The sequence below is a fragment of the Triplophysa dalaica genome, chromosome 20 (genome assembly GCF_015846415.1).
Source record: "Triplophysa dalaica isolate WHDGS20190420 chromosome 20, ASM1584641v1, whole genome shotgun sequence".
Lineage (NCBI taxonomy): Eukaryota > Metazoa > Chordata > Actinopteri > Cypriniformes > Nemacheilidae > Triplophysa > Triplophysa dalaica.
Window position 1 is genome coordinate 10,231,762 of NC_079561.1, and position 20,206 is coordinate 10,251,967.

Genomic DNA, 20,206 nt, shown 5'->3' on the forward strand with positions numbered 1-20,206 from the left:
CGTTATCAGTCCTTTCGTTCTCATACCTTCCACTCCGTTCTTGCGCTTTGTTCGCGGTTTTGCGTATTTGCCCCTTTGCTCCTCCCTGCGCGCTGCGCCTCCTCAAGTTTGCTATCCAAACTGGAAACACGCATCAGACTCCGTGCGTCTCTGCAGGTTGAGCGCTCCAGAAAAACGCTCCAGAAACGCACAGGTTACAAGTGCGTTTGTGAATGCGCTCGTCTCTATTAAAGAGAGGTAAAATGAGGTAACGTTATAACTCATACCGACTGTAGCCGTTTAAATCAACGCATCATCCATTTGGATTGACTCCCTTAATTTTGTGAACGTTTAAAGCTGAACAAAAGTTATGGTTTCGTTACTGGATTTAAGCGGTCTCGTGCTGTTGCTGGTGTGGGGATACTGCGTCCTGGCTGAAACGGTCTTCACAAACTTTACTTTGGATAACGAGGTGCACTCGAGTTTCATCCACCGGCGACTGAAGAGCCAGGAGCGCCGGGAGATGCAGCGCGAGATCCTGTCAATCCTCGGGTTACCGCACCGGCCGCGGCCGCACCTCCACGGCAAGCATAACGCCGCGCCGATGTTCATGCTGGATCTGTACAATGCCATGTCCACTGAGGGAGACGAGGAGGGCTATTCGTACCCGTACAAACCCGTTTTTACCACTCAGGGACCGCCAATCGCCACCCTACAGGATAACAACTTCCTAAACGACGCGGACATGGTGATGAGTTTTGTAAATCTAGGTAAGACGGTTACTGATAGGATGCCAATCTTTGTTGTGTGTCAAAAAATTATTAAAATTTAAGCGCAGTCAAAACATGTTGACCAGTAACATACCCAGCCTTTTCATGTCGTGGCATTGACAGGAAAGATCTGACACAGAAATGAGATAATAACAGGGTTGAGTGAATAATAACAGACCACAGAATGGAGATTTCCCCCCTTCGAGTCCTAGATATTTGATTTGTTCCTGAGCCAAAAAACATGCATAGTTGTCCGCTGCATTGTTTGTTTGATTTTAGTTGGCCACTTATCTGCCCAAGTCGTAACCTTGGAGAGGTTTCCAGCTCTTAATGCTGTTGAACACAAACCTATATTTGTATTGTGTGTTTTTGGCCCAGTGATAATAAGCGCTGTTACATTCCCAAGCGTCTGCTGTCTCAGGGCCAGCTGTGTCCTCCGCTGATGTTCAGGTGTTCAGGGTTGGCTGTCTGTGAGCTCAACAGGCTCTTTATCTTCTGTCTTTTCCTTGGCAGTAATGATATAAGCTGACAGAGACAGAAGTGTTTTGCTAAGTGCAAAGTACGTCTCATGACATTTGCTCAACTGTCGTGCAAGTATTGTCTCAGACAAGATGCACTTTTTGCATTTATTTTAAAGCATTTGAAAAACTGCAGGGTAGAGCCAAAATAACAGCTATTTGTCATCCATCTCTAACATCTAACCCACCCATCTGTAGATGGGTTTCTTGGCGTAGCTGGATGTTTCATAAGCACCTGGCACCAGTCCTATCAAAGAATAGTTTCCCATTAAAAAGTCATCAACTGCGCATAAGCACTATATTGCCGTGCAATTTGTGATTTAGGCTGTGATAAAGAGCAATCAGGTTGTTAAGGGTGTGATTTGTGTCACTGTTTATTGGCAAAATGGGTATAGGGGTAGATGTGATAGTTCAGCTATGATCTGAATTCTTTAAGGTACAAAAGCCATGTTAGATAAGAGAGATGTCATTGGACAGAGTATATGCGCTAGTTAAAGCTTATTGGTTGATTCATGCACGAATGTAAACAGATATTATATCTCGGGGGCTTCCAAATCAAAATTATAGGATTGTGAAATGGTGATTGATTATTTATGTGAAAATTGAGGGGATGTGTTTCCCCCATTGTCTATGGTGGGCACCACTTTATGGTAATCTTTATGGATGTCACATATTCATCGCTGGTGTCAAGACAACAGTATACTAGGGTATAAAGATGACCAAAGGACAACTTGCATAGAAAAAATGGACAAACTTGTGTTGTATGGATTTGAAATTAAAGTGATAGTTCACCCAAAAATGAAAATTCTGTCATCATTTACTCACCCTCTCGTCATATCAAACCTGTATGACTTTCTTTCATCCGCAGAACACAGAAGAAGATATTTTGAAGAATTTTGTTAACCAGCATCCATTCACTTTCATTGGTTTTGTGTACAAACAATAAAAGTGAATGGGTGCCGGCGCTGTTCGGTACCCAACTTTCTTCAAAATATCTTCTTTTGTGTCAAAGTCATACACTCTCATGTCATTCCAAACCTGTATGACTTTCTTCCCTCTGCATAACACGAAAGAATATATTTTAGACCACCATTGTCTTCCATTGTTTATGAATTCAAAAACAGACATTTTTCTAAAAAAAATTTTTTACCACGGATGAAAGTTATAGTAAAGGCGAATAAATAGTGACATTTTTTGCTTTTGGATAAACTACAATAAACTACATTTAAAACCCCTTAAGCTACAGATTCACACAGGCCCTTTTACGTTGCTGAGGTGGTGCCGACTGAAAACGCAGGTTGCGGGCGCTTAAACAGTGCGGGGGGGGCTTTGTTTTCAAGCGGATACGCTGAGCTTTAAAAAATGGCTGAATTTTTAGGGATGAACCTCAACTGCTGGTGTTTTAAAAAAAAACGTGGCTCGGTGGACACAGCCCCTTACAATTCACTATTAATTAATTAAACTAATATTTATGTGTGTTTTGTGCAGCGTTGTGTGTAACTAGTTACAAAGTAATTATTTACTTTTTGGAGTAAAATAAGGGAATAATGTATCTTTCTTACATTTGTATACTTTGGTCAGTTAATAAGAGTAATTGATGTAGTTAGTTATTATATTATTAATATGAATAGCTTAAATAAGCCATTGAATGTCTTTCCTTGAATCAATGCAAATCTATGTTGATCTAGGATATATAAAGAATATTAGTAATAAGTAGTTCAATCATTTTTGTACTGAGCAATTTGTACAGTAATCTCATTACACTATTGAATATACATTTAATAACTACTAGTATTTAATTATTTTTTCAGAGTAACTTACCCAACACTGGTTGTGTGTGTATGACAAGCTCAAGGGAAGTGACAGTGTTTCTTATTCTGAAATGTGTAATTATCCAGAGGACCACTGCATTGTGCCTATTTTGAACAAGCTGGCAAGCAGAGTCTCTCCCTCTCTCTCTCTCCCTCTCTCTCTCTCTCTCTCTCTGCTTGGGTTTCTTTCTTACCTGAGGAGAGACACACGCTTTCAATCAAACAACCTGCCATTGCCTGCTCTATTTAACCAAACCCCCACCTGCTTTAACTGCGACAGCGCACCTTTTATATTAAACACAATGTTAACAGAGACTTTCCCTGCAGCGTTTTACAAAAGGAATGTGCAGATATGTGTTCACCTCATTTTCAGAGGCAGTTTATATTGAATTAGGAGAAATATTCACTTTTTCTCCTGAATCTGTGATCCATAAACTTGGCAGTCAATTATTACAAAGATGTTTCACATAAGCAGGAGGGAAAACATTTGAAAACAAAATAATTCATAGAAATTCTCACAGCAACCCTATGTGACTCCACTAGTCATGTTTACGCTAGTGATACGTTTTTTTCCAAACAATTTCTTAATACTGAAAATTATTTTCTTAATGGTTACCTAAAAAAATAAATTATTTATAAGTAACTCTTAGGGCCCTTTTTAACGATCTAAGTGCATAGTCTAAAGCGCAAGGGGCAAGTGCACTTAGGGCGTGTTCGGATCCACTTTTACTAGTTTTTACTAGGATAAATGGTCTGCACGCCAGCCACATGGTCTAAAGGGTAGTCCCTATTCTCTTAATGAGTCATGGGTGTGTTTTGGGCAAAACATGCAGTAAACCAATCAGAGTCTTATCTCCCATTCCCTCCAAGAGCCAGTTTTGCTCGCGCCATGGCGGATTCGCTATTAACACGCCAGAATTTGAAAGAGCAAAGACTGGACGCTTCTCCAGAAAGTCGCCAGATTTTTATCTTTATGTCAACGATATACATCTTTTACATTGTAATCCATTTATTTTCCTTATATTTGGCATTATTGTGTACACATCATTGTGTTTGTAAAGCCCGATTTTTACGCTGTAGTCTACGCAGAGACCGCAAGCACTGTGATTGGTCTGCTTGAACCCCCTCCCTTCAGGTAAAAAAACGTGTCAGGTTTACTTGTATGCATTTACGCATGAATAGTCTAAAAAAATTACATGTTTTTCTGTATTTAACAACTCAAACTGCATAAGTGACAGTTGACTTGCCGCTATCACTGCTAAATGCTTCTAAGACAGCGTACAAAACAAACCGCTTTTTCTTCGGGTCTTGTCTCGGCAACGCAAGCAACATGCCTGTGGAGATAGACGCCTAGTGGCCATTGCCTGTCGACACAGACAATGACGCACAAGTATAAATGAAAACCGGCGGGTTGCCTATGGTTTAGAGGCTACGGCATTGGTCCGACACACAAGTAAAAAAACAGCCTTAATAAGTAGAGTGTATGTGCTCTTTAAATAACTCTTGACTTTAGACCAGGTTTCAGTCAGTCAATGGCGCAGTCTTTTCAGTTGCCTCAGAATAGCAATGCCCCAATGATGCACTTGAACAGACCTCGTTTTCAGACCAGCAAGCCCATGGGCGCACAAATGGCCACAAATGCATTTGCTATTTAAACAACGTGGCGCAGGACGTGAAAATGAAAACTGTGTTGGGCTGAAACTAGCAAAAAACACTTGCGTCGCTCCTGGCTCTGCATTGCGCAGAGTGTATGATAGGGCCCCAAGTCTCACAATCTTAACGGAATTTTCTTCAATTTAGGAAAAAAGGGCACAAGCTGTTTGGATGCATCTCGCTCATGAGTTTATATCAGATTATCCGTGTCATAGCCTGTCTTAAACAAATACTTGGCTGAGGGATGATATATGTGGGAGAATAGAAGCTTTGTGAGTTCAATGCCTGAAACTCGTGATTCGGTCAGCTTTATTGAATCTTTGGGTGAATATAATTATTCATCCGGTGCCGTTTTTTGGGAAAAAGGGTCAGAATTGTAAACAGATGCGACTTGTCCCGCACATTTTTTGAAGAGCAGGAGGTGTCGATGACTGTGCCTGAAAGATAAAAGCAAGTCAATATTTAGCAGTTAGCATTATTTAGGATAATTTATTCACCATCATGTCATTTCGAACCTGTATGACTTTCTTTCTTCTGCAAATAAGATATTTTGAAGAATGTTGGTGACCTGACCACATTGACCCCAATTGACTTCCATTTTATGGTCACAAAACCCCCGAAACATTTCTCAAAATATCTTCTTTTGTGTTCCACAGAAGAGTCATATACAAATTTTAAATGACATAACGGGGAATAAATAATGACAGAATATTTGTTTTTGGGTGAACACCGTCTGTCTGATGCAGCTCGCAAATGATGGAGAGAAAGTGCTCTTGCGCCCTCCATCTAAAGTACATTAGTTCCCTTTCTTTCTCAATGAAGCTGGGTGGCATTCGCTCCTTCTAAAATATTATGACAACAGTCATGGGTCTGATTACACAGATATGTCTTGAAAGCGCAGTGGGGAGGTCTGGTGAAGAACGGGCTCTAAAGAAGCTTTGTTTGGCACGGCTGGACCCTCTCAGTTGCTACAAATGTTTCATAAGCATGAAACACAATTTACGACCGAAATGTGGGTTTCCCGCTGCTTTAAGAGTATGGATCTTTTTCCTGTGTTGAATTAAATTGGATTTGAGGTCCAGCACAGGTGTGACTCACCCAAACTTTGTTTGAACAATTAAGGCAAATGCTTTGTACTTGGGTAGTTCTATAAAGGCAGCTGTGCCTGAGGTATGCAACTTAAACGTTTCAGAGTAATGTTTTCAGCCAGCGTTGTGTCAGTTGAATGTTTATAAGAGTGTCTGCACTTTGTTAGGTCTATTGTTAACAGAGATGTTTCCAAGCAGTGTAGAGTAAGTGGGTGCGTCTCTGATTTCTTTGGACCCCAGGGCATGGGACATTTAGTCTCTGAGTCACCCAAGTTAAAAGCCCAGCTGTGTAAATGGCTTACGGCATGTATGTAAAATGTAAATGTAACACTGAGCATGCAACATGAGTCAGTGTGGCGGAGGGTGTGTGAACCCTCCAGGGACATAGAACATGCGTGTGTGAAATATTGAGATAGGGCTGTTTCAGACTTTCATCTACTATCCGCTCAGTTAGAATCAGATTTAAAGGGACAGTTTACTTAAAGGGGTCATATGACACGGATAAAACAAATATTATTTGTTTTCGATGTTATGCAATGTGTATACATGATTTAAAACACCAAAAACATACATGTTTGTAACTCCAGTATATTTCTGTATCTATCAGTTAACCAGTGCATAGTGATTGGTCGAATACTGCAAGCATGTGGCGGAAATGTAACGCCTCTTACCATATTTGGAGCATCAGGTTCCAAAGCGATTGTACTGACAGGTACGTCCACCTTAATTGCATCTACATTTGGCCAGTCTTAGTCAAATCATACCACAAACTGACATAGATTTGTGGGGGTGTGGTTACACGAGGCGTTTCGGGTCTCGGTGGGCATCCGTAAATTTTACGTGTCTAACACATGCATCGGCAAGAAACCAAAGACAAATAAAAGACGTATTTGCGCTATATGACCCCTTTAAAAAAAAGGGAGTGAGAATTAGCTAGGGTTTTGTATGATGGCTATTCCATATCTTGTGATCACATACAATCATTAAAACGTTAGATCTTTAACTGAGCCCATCAGCCACTCATTCCTTTAAAGTCACAGTTACATTTCTGAGTGATGTGTCTGCATCGAAACATGTCAGGACACATGCAGGCATGTCTGATAGGGAGAACTATAATTCTGGTCACTGCAACATTCTCTCTTTCGCCTCCAAGGTTTCCTTTTCTCTTTTCACTTTATGTTAAACTGGGTAGCACAATTCAGAGGTAAAGATGACATCATCACAGGCAAGAGTAGTGCAGGCGGGAGAAGATTTGAGGTGTTGACAGTGCTCTGATTGAAACTTAGGAGAGAGTGAAAAATAGACCTGCTCATTTTATTATGTTTTGATCTAGTTTACTCTGTACTAGTGATGCACCAAAATGAAAATTGTGGGCCGAAAATGTAGAATTAAAAATTTAGTATGCACTAGGTCGAAAACCAATATCGAAAATTAAAAAAACATTTTGAAATAGTTTTTTTTAATTATGTAATAAAGTATTATTACACACATTAAAACCACAAAAATTAAGGAGAACATCATTTAAAACAATACAAAATATCTTATTTTCCTTGGTCATTGCAACACATTCAAATTTAACATTGTTATCAATCATCTCAACATTGTAGTTGTAGAATTATTCTAGAATTATTATATGCATTACAGTAGTCAAGTTTTAGTCAAACTCAGCAGCTCTTGCTAATTCAAGAAGTTTATATATGGTGCACAGAGGGTGTTCATGTAAACAGGCTTAAAATGATCTTCAGTGGTATCAGCACCTGCCGGATGACAGTCCACGTGAGCTACATCCATCTGCTCTACTCCATTCGATTCTACTCTACTCTATAGTACTCTATTCTACTCTGTTCTATTCCACTCTGCTCAACTCTGCTGTACTATAGTTCTTTTGTACCCTTTTCTATTCCATTCTATTTTGTTTTGTGTTGCGGCACTCTATTAGATTCCATTTTATTCTACTATATTCTATTCTACTGTACTCTAGTTAACTCTTTTCTAATCTATTCCACTCCATTATACTGTATGCTGCTCTACTCTACTATATTCTACTTTGTCCTATTTCACTAACAACTTTATTCTACTGTTCTATTAGATTAAGTTTAATTCTATTCTTTTTGTATTCCATTCTATTCTATTTTTCTCTATTGTGTTGTATCATAGTCTACTCTGTTTGACTATTCGATTCCAGTTTACTCTACTCTTTTTCACTTTATTGTACTTTATTCTGCTCTGCTCTATTCTATTCTGCTTTATTCCACTCTATTTTCCTCTATTCTATTGTATTTTACTGTATTCTACTCTAGTCTGTTGAATTTAATTATGTTTTACTGTATTCTGTTCTATTCTGCTGTATAATGTTCTACTCTATTCTGTTCCATTGTACTGTATTCTATTCTACTCTGTTTTATTCTATTTTATTGCATTCTGTTCTATTCTGTTGGATTATGTTCTACTCTATTCTCTATTCTACTCTGTTACAAAATGTTGTATTAGAAATATTTCGAAAGTTTAGAAATAAATGTTGCTGTGGTATTTATTCCAGTTTATACTCTACTTCATTTCATTCTACTATGTTCTACTTTATTCTATTCTACACTACTGGAGACGCTTTTTTTCCCAGGTGACTTAAAAATAGGCCAAACAAAGGAAGCAATCATTGCAACAAAAGGGCAATAATGCATAAGTGCTATAAAACTGGTCTTGGTTTGCATAGCACAGAACACAAAGCTCCTGTTAACTGTCGGAGCCATTTTTGAGCCTACACATGAAAACGCATGTTGTAACTAAAATGGAGGTAACTCATGAATTCTTTGGAATACAGACTTACGGTTAGTCTCGTTGAAAAAAGAAAAGTAGCTGATTATTGCTAAAAAAAATCGCACACACAAATACTTTTTTTAAGGTATGTTGTTAGGTGTATTGTAAAAAATAAATAAAAAAGTTTATGTTTTTCTTTGATTGAAAAATACATTAAAAAAATACGGTTTGCAAAAGGATAACAAAAATCGAAGCACACTCTTTATAAAAAATAATCAATTACTCTCCCTACATAAATTATTTAAAAAAACACCAAAGAAATCTGTATTCTAGAGTCTTAGACCTTTCCAATGATATATAGTTTGATATGATTCTATTAGAAATTATATGCACAATATTGATGCAAACTTAGGTGTCCCGTGTACGGAACGGGTGACAGTTAACAGGCTACATACACACATGCATTTATGTTAACTGTATTCTCTTCTACTCTACTCTGTTCTTTATACCACTGTACTCTACCTTCTCTTTTGTATTTGACACAACTCTTACTTTGTTAGTTTACTTAATATTCCAGGGTAAATGGCACACAAATACAGAATTGTTGTGACAGCCAAGGGTGCTTCTAGGGTGAGTGGATATCCGGTGCTTAGAGCAGATACATCAACATATGTGTTTGAATATAGATTTTGTGTGTAAAATGTGTGGAACATGCAAACCATGGCACTTTCTCTTTTTCCAAAGAGCCTGGGAGCTTGGGCTGTCGTGGCGTCTGCCGTTGCTAAGCAACCAGGAGCCACGCTCGCCGTGAAGACGGAATTTTCAGCAGCGTCACGCCTGGAAAAATTGTGTACATGTATGCGTTATTGCTATGCTTGAGTGCACCTGCAATCCATCAACATTTAAAATAAATAACAAAGACGCAAAATGTAAACGGCCCCTAAGTGATTCGTACATGCCATTGGCAATAAAACATTCAAGGCTTTACTGAAAACATTCGTGGCTTCAGCGCCCTTAGCCCACCCCTGGTGACAGCTCTTATTTGGGACTTGATTTGTAGCTACATCTACGTGAGCATCATAACAAAAACGGGACCTTATAATGGTTCCTGTTGTTCAATTGGTTGTGGTATGAAAGTGCACAGATTGTGGATTCAAATCCTAGGGAACACATGGTAAAATGTACTTTAAATGTATTCAAAATTACTTTGGATAAGGGCATCTGCCACAAGCATCAAAATAAATAGAAATAAAGCTTCTCACATGAAGCGTGATAGACTTGACTCATAATTGATTTTAGTAGAATTTGACGTTGGGTAAAACAGTCCATATTTTATAAAGCTCAAGTTTGTATTTGTTGTAGCCCATTCCTGATAACCAATTCATGGTTTATGTCTTTAATCAAAGGGCATTTAACCATTTTAGGAAGCATTAAGGTAGTTGTCTTGATAGTCTAATGTGATTCTATAACAAATTAGGTTACCACCACTCTAAGAATAAGATGGAATAGGATGAAATGAGTTTAACCTGACCCGACCCATGCCGTTAGTTCACCCAAATGCACTTTGGGTGCCAAGAGCCTCGCAGAGTGAGGAAATGACCTGTCCGCTACATGCCATGAAAAAGAGACTTCATTACCCTATCATTTTTTTGTGGGTCTGTTTTGCGTCTCTCAGGCTCGCTAATGCGTTATCGAGAGCATTAGTCACAGCTGGCTCTCATGCAAACCTCTGGCTGGCATGCGAGTGGAATCTGTGATAGATAGATAGATAGATAGATAAAGGGAGATTTAAGAAAGACACATTTTAGATCTTAAGCTCCTAATGGATCGCTGCTCTTGTATTAAGTCACATTTACATCTGTATGAATGGGGTCTTAAAATAAAACAGCTCCTGGCATCAGAAGCCACACATCTGAACATGGAAAATTAAAGCGAATATTTAATACTTACCAGATGCTTAGAGGAAAAGGATAGATGAGGTTAAGAGAAAAACACACACATTTAAAGGAATTAAAAGTATCATTCCCAAATATTTGTCCTGGCAAATCACACAATGTAGTCGCCTATCACACAAAACTAATCAGAAAGACCTTCGGTTGTCGTTATTTGATGAAAATCTTGTCTTCCGTTAATTTTGTTAAGTTTAGGAATGCCAGTCACTATCCAAAATGTATTGAGCAGCGTGGAGATTTTGCAAGATATCAGTTTACTTATATTTGGATGCACTGTCCCTTTAAACCTTTTGTTTTGAGTCTGCAAGTACTGCCTCATGAGGTTTGGTGAATCACAAGTGTGACTGTGTGTGTCCTTATTTCTGTGAGCCCCTCATCTGAGCATTAAACTCTCATGAGTCGCACTACAACAATAGGTAATCCTCATGGAAGTTACCTTTTACTACACACACACGCACACAATCTCTGGAGAGATATTTTCTGGCAGTCAGGTTGTATTGTTTTATAGTGCAAGTTAGGTCAGGTATTAAGTGGCTTTGTGGGAGAACTATTGCGGAATAGGTCAATTTGTTAAGATTAGCAATGTTTTGTTATTAAATGCTGTGTGACTCACAACGTTTGATTTAGAATCACAAGAAGATACCCCATACTGTGTTTTATAGATATATCATGGATGAATAAAAATACATTGGAAATGTACTGTTAATTATTTAACATCAATGATGAGCAAAAAAATGGTGTGTTTTTCTTTTTATGCAGAACACAAACAATATAGAAGATTGATAACCAAAACAGTTTCCCCCCCATTAACTTCCATGGTTCATATCTACTGGATTTGACTCTTTCTTCTGTGGAACACTAAAGAAGATATTTCGAGAAATGTTTCAGTGGTTTTGTTTCAATACACTGAAACTAAGTGGAGGTTTGGTGACCAACATTCCTCAAATGTCTTCTTTTGTGTTCTGCAGCAGAAAGTCATACACGTTTGGACTGACATGAGAATGTGTAAATTATGAAACAAATTCAATTTTATGTAACCATCCCTTTATTGCCCTGTTTGGACTTGATCGTTGTTTAGTTGTTGAATACTTTATTATTTGTGAGAGGTGTGGGTGTTGGCACAAGTGCTTGGCAAGTTTAAGTGCACCACACAGTCAATGTTCAGGGTGGAGGAGTTAAGTATTTAAAAGGCTTAGTTTATCCATCAAATCAAAAATCATCATCATTTACTCACGCTTATTATCCGGCCCTAACAGCGGGTTAAAAACAGGAAAATAGTTATGAAAAACAAATCAATTTGAATATTTTACTGACCACCTGTTTTTAATTTGCTAATTTAATTAGCAAAGTCTCAATTTCCCCCTGAAAGGACAATTGTGTGATCTTAAGCAGCATCTAGTGGTGAGGTTGCGAATTGCAATCAACGGCTCACTTTTCCCCTCCCTTTCGAAGCACTACGGCAGCTGACACAAAGCTAAGATGTTGTCACGTTTTCGCTTCTTTGCTTAAGGAGATCAAGTATTTACAAAACACGTTCTGTAGAGCAGTTTGTCCGTTTAGGGCTACTGTAGAAACAACATGGTGAATTTCATGCAAGGGAATTCATGCAATATCCATGCACATATCCGCGGTGTATGTAGATAGAAATAGCTCATTCTAAGATAATAAAAACATAACGCTTCATTATGTAAGGTCTTTATAAACATCTGAAGACATGCATATTATATTACATTTCTGTCAATAGATCCACCATAAAAAGTACACACGGCACCTTTAATGTTGCTCTTTAAAAGCTAATTGTAGGTAAAATTGTGGGACATGTTTTGTGTTATATACCTGTAAATATGCCTTTGAATGCCATAATAAAGTAACTGCTGTTGTTAAATGGTAAAACATTAAGAAGGGTTTCTAAACAGATACTTCCTGACCCTTTCTTCTGCTTTCAGCATGTTTATCCCTTTCTTCTTTTGCCTCTTTTTTCTTCATCCCTGCTTTCGTCTCTGTGGAAGGGCCTTTCTAACATTCTTGCTCTCGGCAGGCTGCCCCTGGGACACTGCCAGAGGTTAATACAGATGTTTCTGTGCATCTGCAGGCCAAAGCAGCTGTGTGAGGAACTTTATCTGCTCAAAGTCCAAACACACACACGCACACGCCCCCCACCTCCTTCAGTCTCAACAAAACACACACATACACGGGTTAGTTTCACTATATAAGAAAGGACATCTCAGAGTTTGAAACTGCTGGCCTATAGTCTACACATGTCCGATCTTTTGGTTGAGAACATGTATTTACTGGTTATCGATGTGACTGATGAAGTCTTGCTAATAAACATAGCAAGTGAATGGAAAAAGATTACCTTATATTAGAGAGAACAAAACGTCCCCGCCGGCGTGCTTGGCACAGAATGAAAGAGACTTGAATTTGTATCCTCTTGTTGAGTTTGTAGTTTCTTTGCCTTGACATGTTGTCTTGGGAAACTGTAACTTGTCTACCTACCTGTTGGAGAACACGGTTACTAAAGCTGGTCCCAAGATTGAGCTTGCTTGCTTTCTTTCTGATAAAAAGACATTTTATAGGAGGTCTTAACCCGGCTGTTCTCTCACTCACCCCTGTGCCGCTCAAGAGCATTGACATTGTGTAACACATTGTTACAGAGCAGCAGTCCACAGGTCTCACTGTGTGCTGGGAAATATCAGACAAAGTGCAACAGTTGTTTTCTTTAGTCCAATCAACAGAATAAACCGCAGGAGGAAGAGAGAAGAATGTGAAGGACAACAGAGAGGAATATGATTGGATCCATCTCAGTTTTGAGCACTTTTGTTAGTTCTGTAAATAGCTTCAGTGTGGTTAAGCAAATACAGAGATTTCAGTCGTGCCAGAGCTAGTGCGTGTACACTGGGAAACAAAAAATAGAGCACTAAAATACACTTTATTTAATGACAGTAAGTGTACCTAAAGGCTGAGTAGAAAATCCTGTCCAGAAACGTTTTTGTCATGCTGGTTAGAAGTATCTTAACATCCACTACTCTGCCTTTAAAGGGATAGTTCACCCAGAAACATTTGTCATCATTTACGTCTGCAGAGCACTAGAAGATACTTCTTTCTTCTGCAGAAAACATTTTGAAGAACGTTGGTAACCTAACAACAGCGGTTTTAAGTGGGTGAATGGGTACCGTTATTTGGTTACCAACGTTGTTCAAAATGTATTCTGCAGAAGAAAGAAAGTCATACAGGTTTAAAATGACAGGTAAGTACACATAGATTTTCTTAAAATGACTAATATTAAATTTTTATATATCAAGTACAAAATTAGTGTGTAGTTTTATGTGTATTTTGGTGCACTTTTACCTCAGAAGAAACAGGAAACATTTAGAGAGGAGAATAATCTTTTAATTGATGCACTTAGTTTGCATTTACTTGCATGAGGTGAGACTCAATATGACTTTAAAGTCTTTAAAGGATTAGAAGTTTTAAAAGATTAGAAGGGGGTGGTAAGTTGTGCCACGTGTTGTCTTCTATGCAATTTATTGTGGAAAACTGGAAATGAAACAAAAACCTCTTAAAGTTGTGCTCTGTAATTTTACTGAGATAGAATGGGTAGAATTCGGTATGTCTTAAGGGGATACTTCATCGAAAAATCTTAATTGTGTCATCTTTTACTAAAATGAATAAATTACTGTGTTCTGATGAACACAAATACAAATATTCTGAAGAATGTTAGCAATTTTCAGTTCTACCATAGTATTGAATAAATTGGATAAGATGTTATAAAAAAATTGTTCTGCTAAACACAAAATTTGATATTTTAAAGAATTAAGGAAAATAGTTCTTGGGCACCTTTGACTACCATTTCAATTTTCCTACTATGGTGGTCAATGATTTCCCAGAATGAAAATTGAAATTCCAAATAACTTTCTCAGTTTATACAGGTATAGAAATTACATGAGGCTGATAATGATGACACAGTTTTAATCTTTTGGTGAACTATCCCTTTAACTCTCATCCCCTCATGAGCCAACAATTGACAAAGTCAATAATTTTAAAGACAGTTTATAATGACTATTTCTTTATGTGATTAATGTCTTTTAATGGTTAAAAATGACAGAGCGCACACCTAAAAACGTCATAATTGTCTTTTGGATTCAATTCAATTCTGAAGTATTAGCTCACTATGAAATGAAAATTTGCTGTGATTTACTCACCCTCAAGCCATTCAAGATTTATTTGGTCAGTAAAGATGATTTGTAGCTAAAAACTGTAGTTCCTTTATGATTCAAAAAATGCAAGTGCTCATTTCTGCTAATTTTAAGTAACAAAATCTTTTACAGCATTATTATAACTGTTATAATATATCCTTATAATCATACATAAAGAATCTATAATATCTATATCTGTATAGATATCATAGATAAGTGTTCCATATTTGGAGACTGAATCCATATATTTGTGTGTATTCATATTGTATTAATCTTTGTATACAGAAACGCATCGCAGGACTTGAGCCAAATGAAAACCCATTAGAGCCGAGCAATAAATGCAAACAGGCTTCTTTTATGAGGAACTGAAACGTGTGTCAAATTAGTGTGGAAAATGAATATGGCCAATATTACATCAGTTTATTTAGGAAACGCTTAAACCACAGGCAGGCTTCGAGCTAAACAGAATTGTTTCATTAATTCACTAAGAGTCTCTGGATTTAATTTAACAAAATAAACAACAGCGCAACAGTACAATTGAAACCGAACTCTTGCCCAAGTGGATGGCTTTCTGGATGAATGTGTGCGTGAGAGGGGTTTTTGAGTGCCGTATGTTGCCACACAAATCGTTGCTTATTTGTTTTGTGTGTGGATGACCTACAAAAGAGTTGGGGCTACTTTGAAAGTGTGGTTTTCCAAGCTGTAAGCTTTAAAAAGAGTTTACTACACTTACAACTGGAAAGTTGCACACAGATTCAAATCAATCGGATACAATTGAATATGTGTTTGTGATTAAAACAGCAGTGTAGCATTTTGTCACCTAACACTGGTTGTTGATAGAACATTTTGTTTGTTACTAGAACAACGGCACTATTCAGAAAATAGCTTAGCTACTGTCACGCTTCTGAAAAGTATCATATTTTGATAATTATTCCCCAACATCCACCTACAAACATATACTTTCAATTACTATTTATAGGTATGTGTTCATGTACAAAACTGGACAAGCAGGTCAAGTTAACAGAAAATATGCTCTGTGTTTTGTCAGACCTCAAATACTGCAATGAAAACATGTTTAACACTTTTAAACCAAAACAACATTAAGATTTTGTACATATATTTAGGGAAAGTTAAAAAAATACATATGATAGTATTTTACATTGCTGTCGGGTGACTTTGTCACTCTTGAGATTTGATTTTGTTGAAATTCAACAGACACTGGTCTAGAATGGCTACAATACATCAAGAATTTATCACTTAGAATGATCTCCTATTTTTTATTTTACTCCTTTATCCACATTGTACTCACTCAGGTGTTTGATTTGAATGAGGTTTTATGTATGTGTCACATCTGTGTGCTGTTGTAAGAATGAGAAAGGATAGTTTAGAGGATATTTCTGCATTCTCCTGTATTCTATATTGGGAGCCAGTCTGGTCAGGATGCAGAAGGTGGTGCCGAGGCTACGCCCGTAAAATTAGAAGAGAAGGCAAAATCAAAATGAGAAAATGAGAATGGAACCAGACAAACAGATATTGGCCTTTTTTGATGGTTATTTTGGGGGGGGGTTGAAATATGTACAAGGTGTTAACATGATAAAAGTATGTCTTTCTAATTTTCTTTCATGGTAGAGCCCGTTACAAATTAATGGGATAAATAAGAATATGTATCTCTTTAAATGGATAGTTCACCCAAAAATGATAATTCTTTCATAAATTACTCACCCTTTAGTTGTTCCAAAACTGTAAAAATGAAGAAAAACTATTTTGTGTGCCACCATTATTTTCCAGCACTGCCTTAACCCTCTTGGGCATAGAGTTCCTTCCCTTTGAGGATGCCCCACAGATGGTCAAAAGGGTTTAGGTCTGAAGACATGCTTGGCCAGTCCATCAAAATACAATGGTAGTCAAAAGTGCCCCAGAACTGTTTGCTGTCCTACATTCTTCGAAATGTCTTCTTATGTGTTCAACTGAACAAAAAAATGATATAGTAATTTTTCCTACTATGGGAGTCAGTTGGGGGGCAAGATCTGTTTGGTTATAAGCATTCTTACAAATATATTTCTCTGTGTTCATCAAAACAAAGACATTTATACAGATTTGGAACAACTCGAAGGTGAGTTAATGAAGACTGAATTTAGATTTTTGGGTGAACTGTCATCTTAAAAGGTGATAAGAATGCTATGTAAAGGTATATTTCCAAAATGACTGGTTGCAAGAGGGAAAAACATAAATGCGTCCGAAGACAGTGTTGTGTCAAGAGCATGATGGCCGTGAGTAAAAAGACAATAACGGAGAGAAGCTGAGATATAGATGAAAAAGAAAGATCTCAGGTGTCCTGCTGAGCAGAGGAAGAACACAGGTTGGGGTGGAAGGTGTGAAGGCAGCAGACAGACAAGCAGTCTAATCTGCAGTGTCACTGCGGCCTTTCCTCTCATCCCACCTCAGAGGTGTTAACCTACTGATACATGTCATGTTCACAAGCCCCGGTTCTGCGCTGCCTGCTCCATATCCCACAATGCATTGTTACAAGTAAACAAAGCCTTAATCATAAATCCCTCAATTCCCACTATTATGTGAATACTTCTGTGTACAATGATTTTACCGGTACACACTTGAAACCCCCACCTGCTTCATATTTCAAAGTACTTTGTTACGAGCAAGCTAGATTTGAGATATCAAGGTTCAATGGGTGGTCAGGGGGATGTTGGCGAGCCGTTCGTGTGGAGTTTGTAAGCAACGAGGAGTGACCTCATCTCTGCAGTTCTTCGGTGTGTGTAACAAAAGCAGCTGCGTAATTTAAACGTGAGCACTCTGCTCATAATCCCACATTTAAACACAGTTTGTGTGTGTGTGTGTGTGTGGAGGAAGTGCTCGGCTTCAGTGCTTTTTTTAAACACATGTGTGACATCGAAATCTGCTGCCAAATAGCGGTTTGGTTTTGTGCCCTTTAAAACAGCTTGTTATGGATTAAAAGGCTTGGACAGGAAATGTATCTCATACTTTTTAGAGAAAAAACAATGTAGTGACAGTAATTTTAATAATAACAATAAGGTGAATGCGAGTGTGTTCATAAAACATAAAGATGAGGCGTAAATAATGTGTGTTTTCATTTGTCTGTGTGTTGGTGGTGTGTTTCCAATTAGAGGTCACATTGATCTCATAACGGCTTTGTCTACACACACACACACACACACACACAAACACACACGCACACTCAGTGTGTGGTGAACTGGTGGGTTTTGGTCTTGCTGTATTGATGTGGTACAGCGGAGGAAGTAGATGTTGATTTCTGTAGTAATGAAGTGCAGCACATTAAAAGGAAAATTCAATTTGTGACTTGAATTGAAAGTTTAGTCATTATTTGCTCACCCTTGTGATGTTAAAACCTCTCACAGGTTCTGTTTGACAGAACCCAAATGTTTTGGCTTTCTGGCTACAATGAAAGTGGATTTTGACCCTCTTTTCAAGCTTCAAAATGATTAAGTGTTATAAAATGATTTGACTCAACTCATGCAGTATTTTCCAATTGTCCTAAACGCATACAAATGGGTATATAACAAATTAGGGCTGTTAAACGATTAATCACGATTAATCGCATCCAGAATAAAAGTTTGTGTTTACATAGTGTCTGTGTACTGTGCATATTAATTTTGTATGTATAATAATGTACACATGCATGTGTATGTATAAAAAAACGTTAAATATAAAAAGCAAATATAAAAATGTTAATTATATAAAAATATAAATATATACATGCACATATTTCCTAAATACATGTATGTGTTTGTGTATACAAAATAAATATGCACAGTACGCTGACATATTTTATGTAAACACAAACCTTTATTCTGGATGCGATTAATCGCGATTAATGGACCTTTATCAAACTTCTTATTGCCCGGTTTCACAGACAAGGCTTAAAACTAGTCCCAGACTAAAATGAATGTTTGACCAGTCTAAACTTGCCCTGACATATCTTAAAATATGTCAGTGACATTGTTATGTCTCAAGATAGAAACGAGTAATGTTTTTTCAAAAGTGTTTTTATAAAAGTGCCTCAAATATCCTAATTTAACTAAGGTCTAGTCCTGGCTTAAGCTAAGCCTTGTCTGTGAAACCAGGCCTTGATCCAGTTAGCACAGCAGTGTATTGCTTTTCCGGTGGTATTGCAACGCAGTTCAAACTAATTGCTGAATGCACTTACCAGCAGTGTGTCTGTAGCACCGGGCTGCTTTTAAGCTAAACATCCACCTCCTAACCTTAGTTTTCGCAATTTCCTGACACAAAATTATTTAAGGAAAGCATGGGTGTGACTGATACGGTGAGATGAAGTGCATTCTTTCAAAACAACATACGGAAGTACGTTTGTGTGCAGTATTCATTTGAAACGGAGGCTTTTTTCACTTGAACTTGCTTAAAAAAATGTTCATATAAATACATTTCCCATCCCAATCCACATTCTGAATAAGAAATACATTTCTTTCCCAACCTACCACAATCCTGTGTTTTCTCTTACTGGTCATATTTCGTAACGTCACATGTTGATTTTACATTTTAAACGAGTCATATGCAATCTTTCTGAAAATGAACAATCAATGGTTGTACTATAGTGGTTATTGAGTATACGGTAACTTATAGCCTATGTGTGAGCAGTATTGCTTATGTGAATTGTTAATCCAGTCTTTAAAATAGCTGAATGCATGATAACTGCCTAAAAGAAATTAAACAATCTTGGGAGAGTAACGCAACGACAACTCGACTACATTAAATATCAATGAATTTAGGCATATTTGTGAATTACATGCATTAACTTAAAGAATATGAAAAATTACACACAACAGTGATACAAATAGTTAAAAAAAATAAAAATAAATGCTCATTCTCACACTGCAGCATTGTGATCAATAATTTAGAGCGCTGACTGACACAGTGTGGTGAAATAATCACGTAAATTTACCTGCCACTGTTTTCTCAGAATGACTTTATTGGATTAAAATTCGGTTTAGTTTGTAAAAATCTGTTCACAGTAATCATCAGAATATCTCTTCTCATAAAGTCAATAAACGTTACCGGAAGAATCGACACACTGCTTTGATGAGCACTTCCGGTGTTCAATTCTGCTGTGATAAAGGTGCGTTAACAGCTCTAACACAAAGAGGCGGTCACTATCCGCTGCCATAGCAAAAAACACACACACACAAAAACAATACTTCAGAAGAACAGAAATAGCCTAAAGGGGTTTGAACAATAAGAGGGTGAGTAAACAATAATTCATCTTTGAGTGCGCTAACCTTAAAAGAAAGCATCAATCTTTTTAATATTATTGTACGTAGTGTTTGTTATACAGTTGCCGCAAAACACTTTGTCATGTGATAAACTACACCTGCAGTTAATCTGTTGGGAACGTTTGTAAACCTGAGGGTTAATTTGCCTTTTGTATTCTAACGTCTATACTGTAATCTATTCTTAAAACTAGATCAATTGG

At 37.5% G+C, this 20,206-nt stretch overlaps 1 protein-coding gene across 1 annotated transcript in view; it reads left to right on the forward strand.

Moving 5' to 3' along the window:
- The window catches only part of bmp7b (bone morphogenetic protein 7b), a 33,961-nt gene continuing 13,755 nt past the window's right edge, over positions 1–20,206 (forward strand). Inside the window, exon 1 of the mRNA XM_056732253.1 lies at positions 1–749. Coding sequence (XP_056588231.1) covers positions 350–749 — 400 coding nt within the window. The 5' untranslated portion in view covers positions 1–349. The remainder of the gene's footprint in view (positions 750–20,206) is intronic.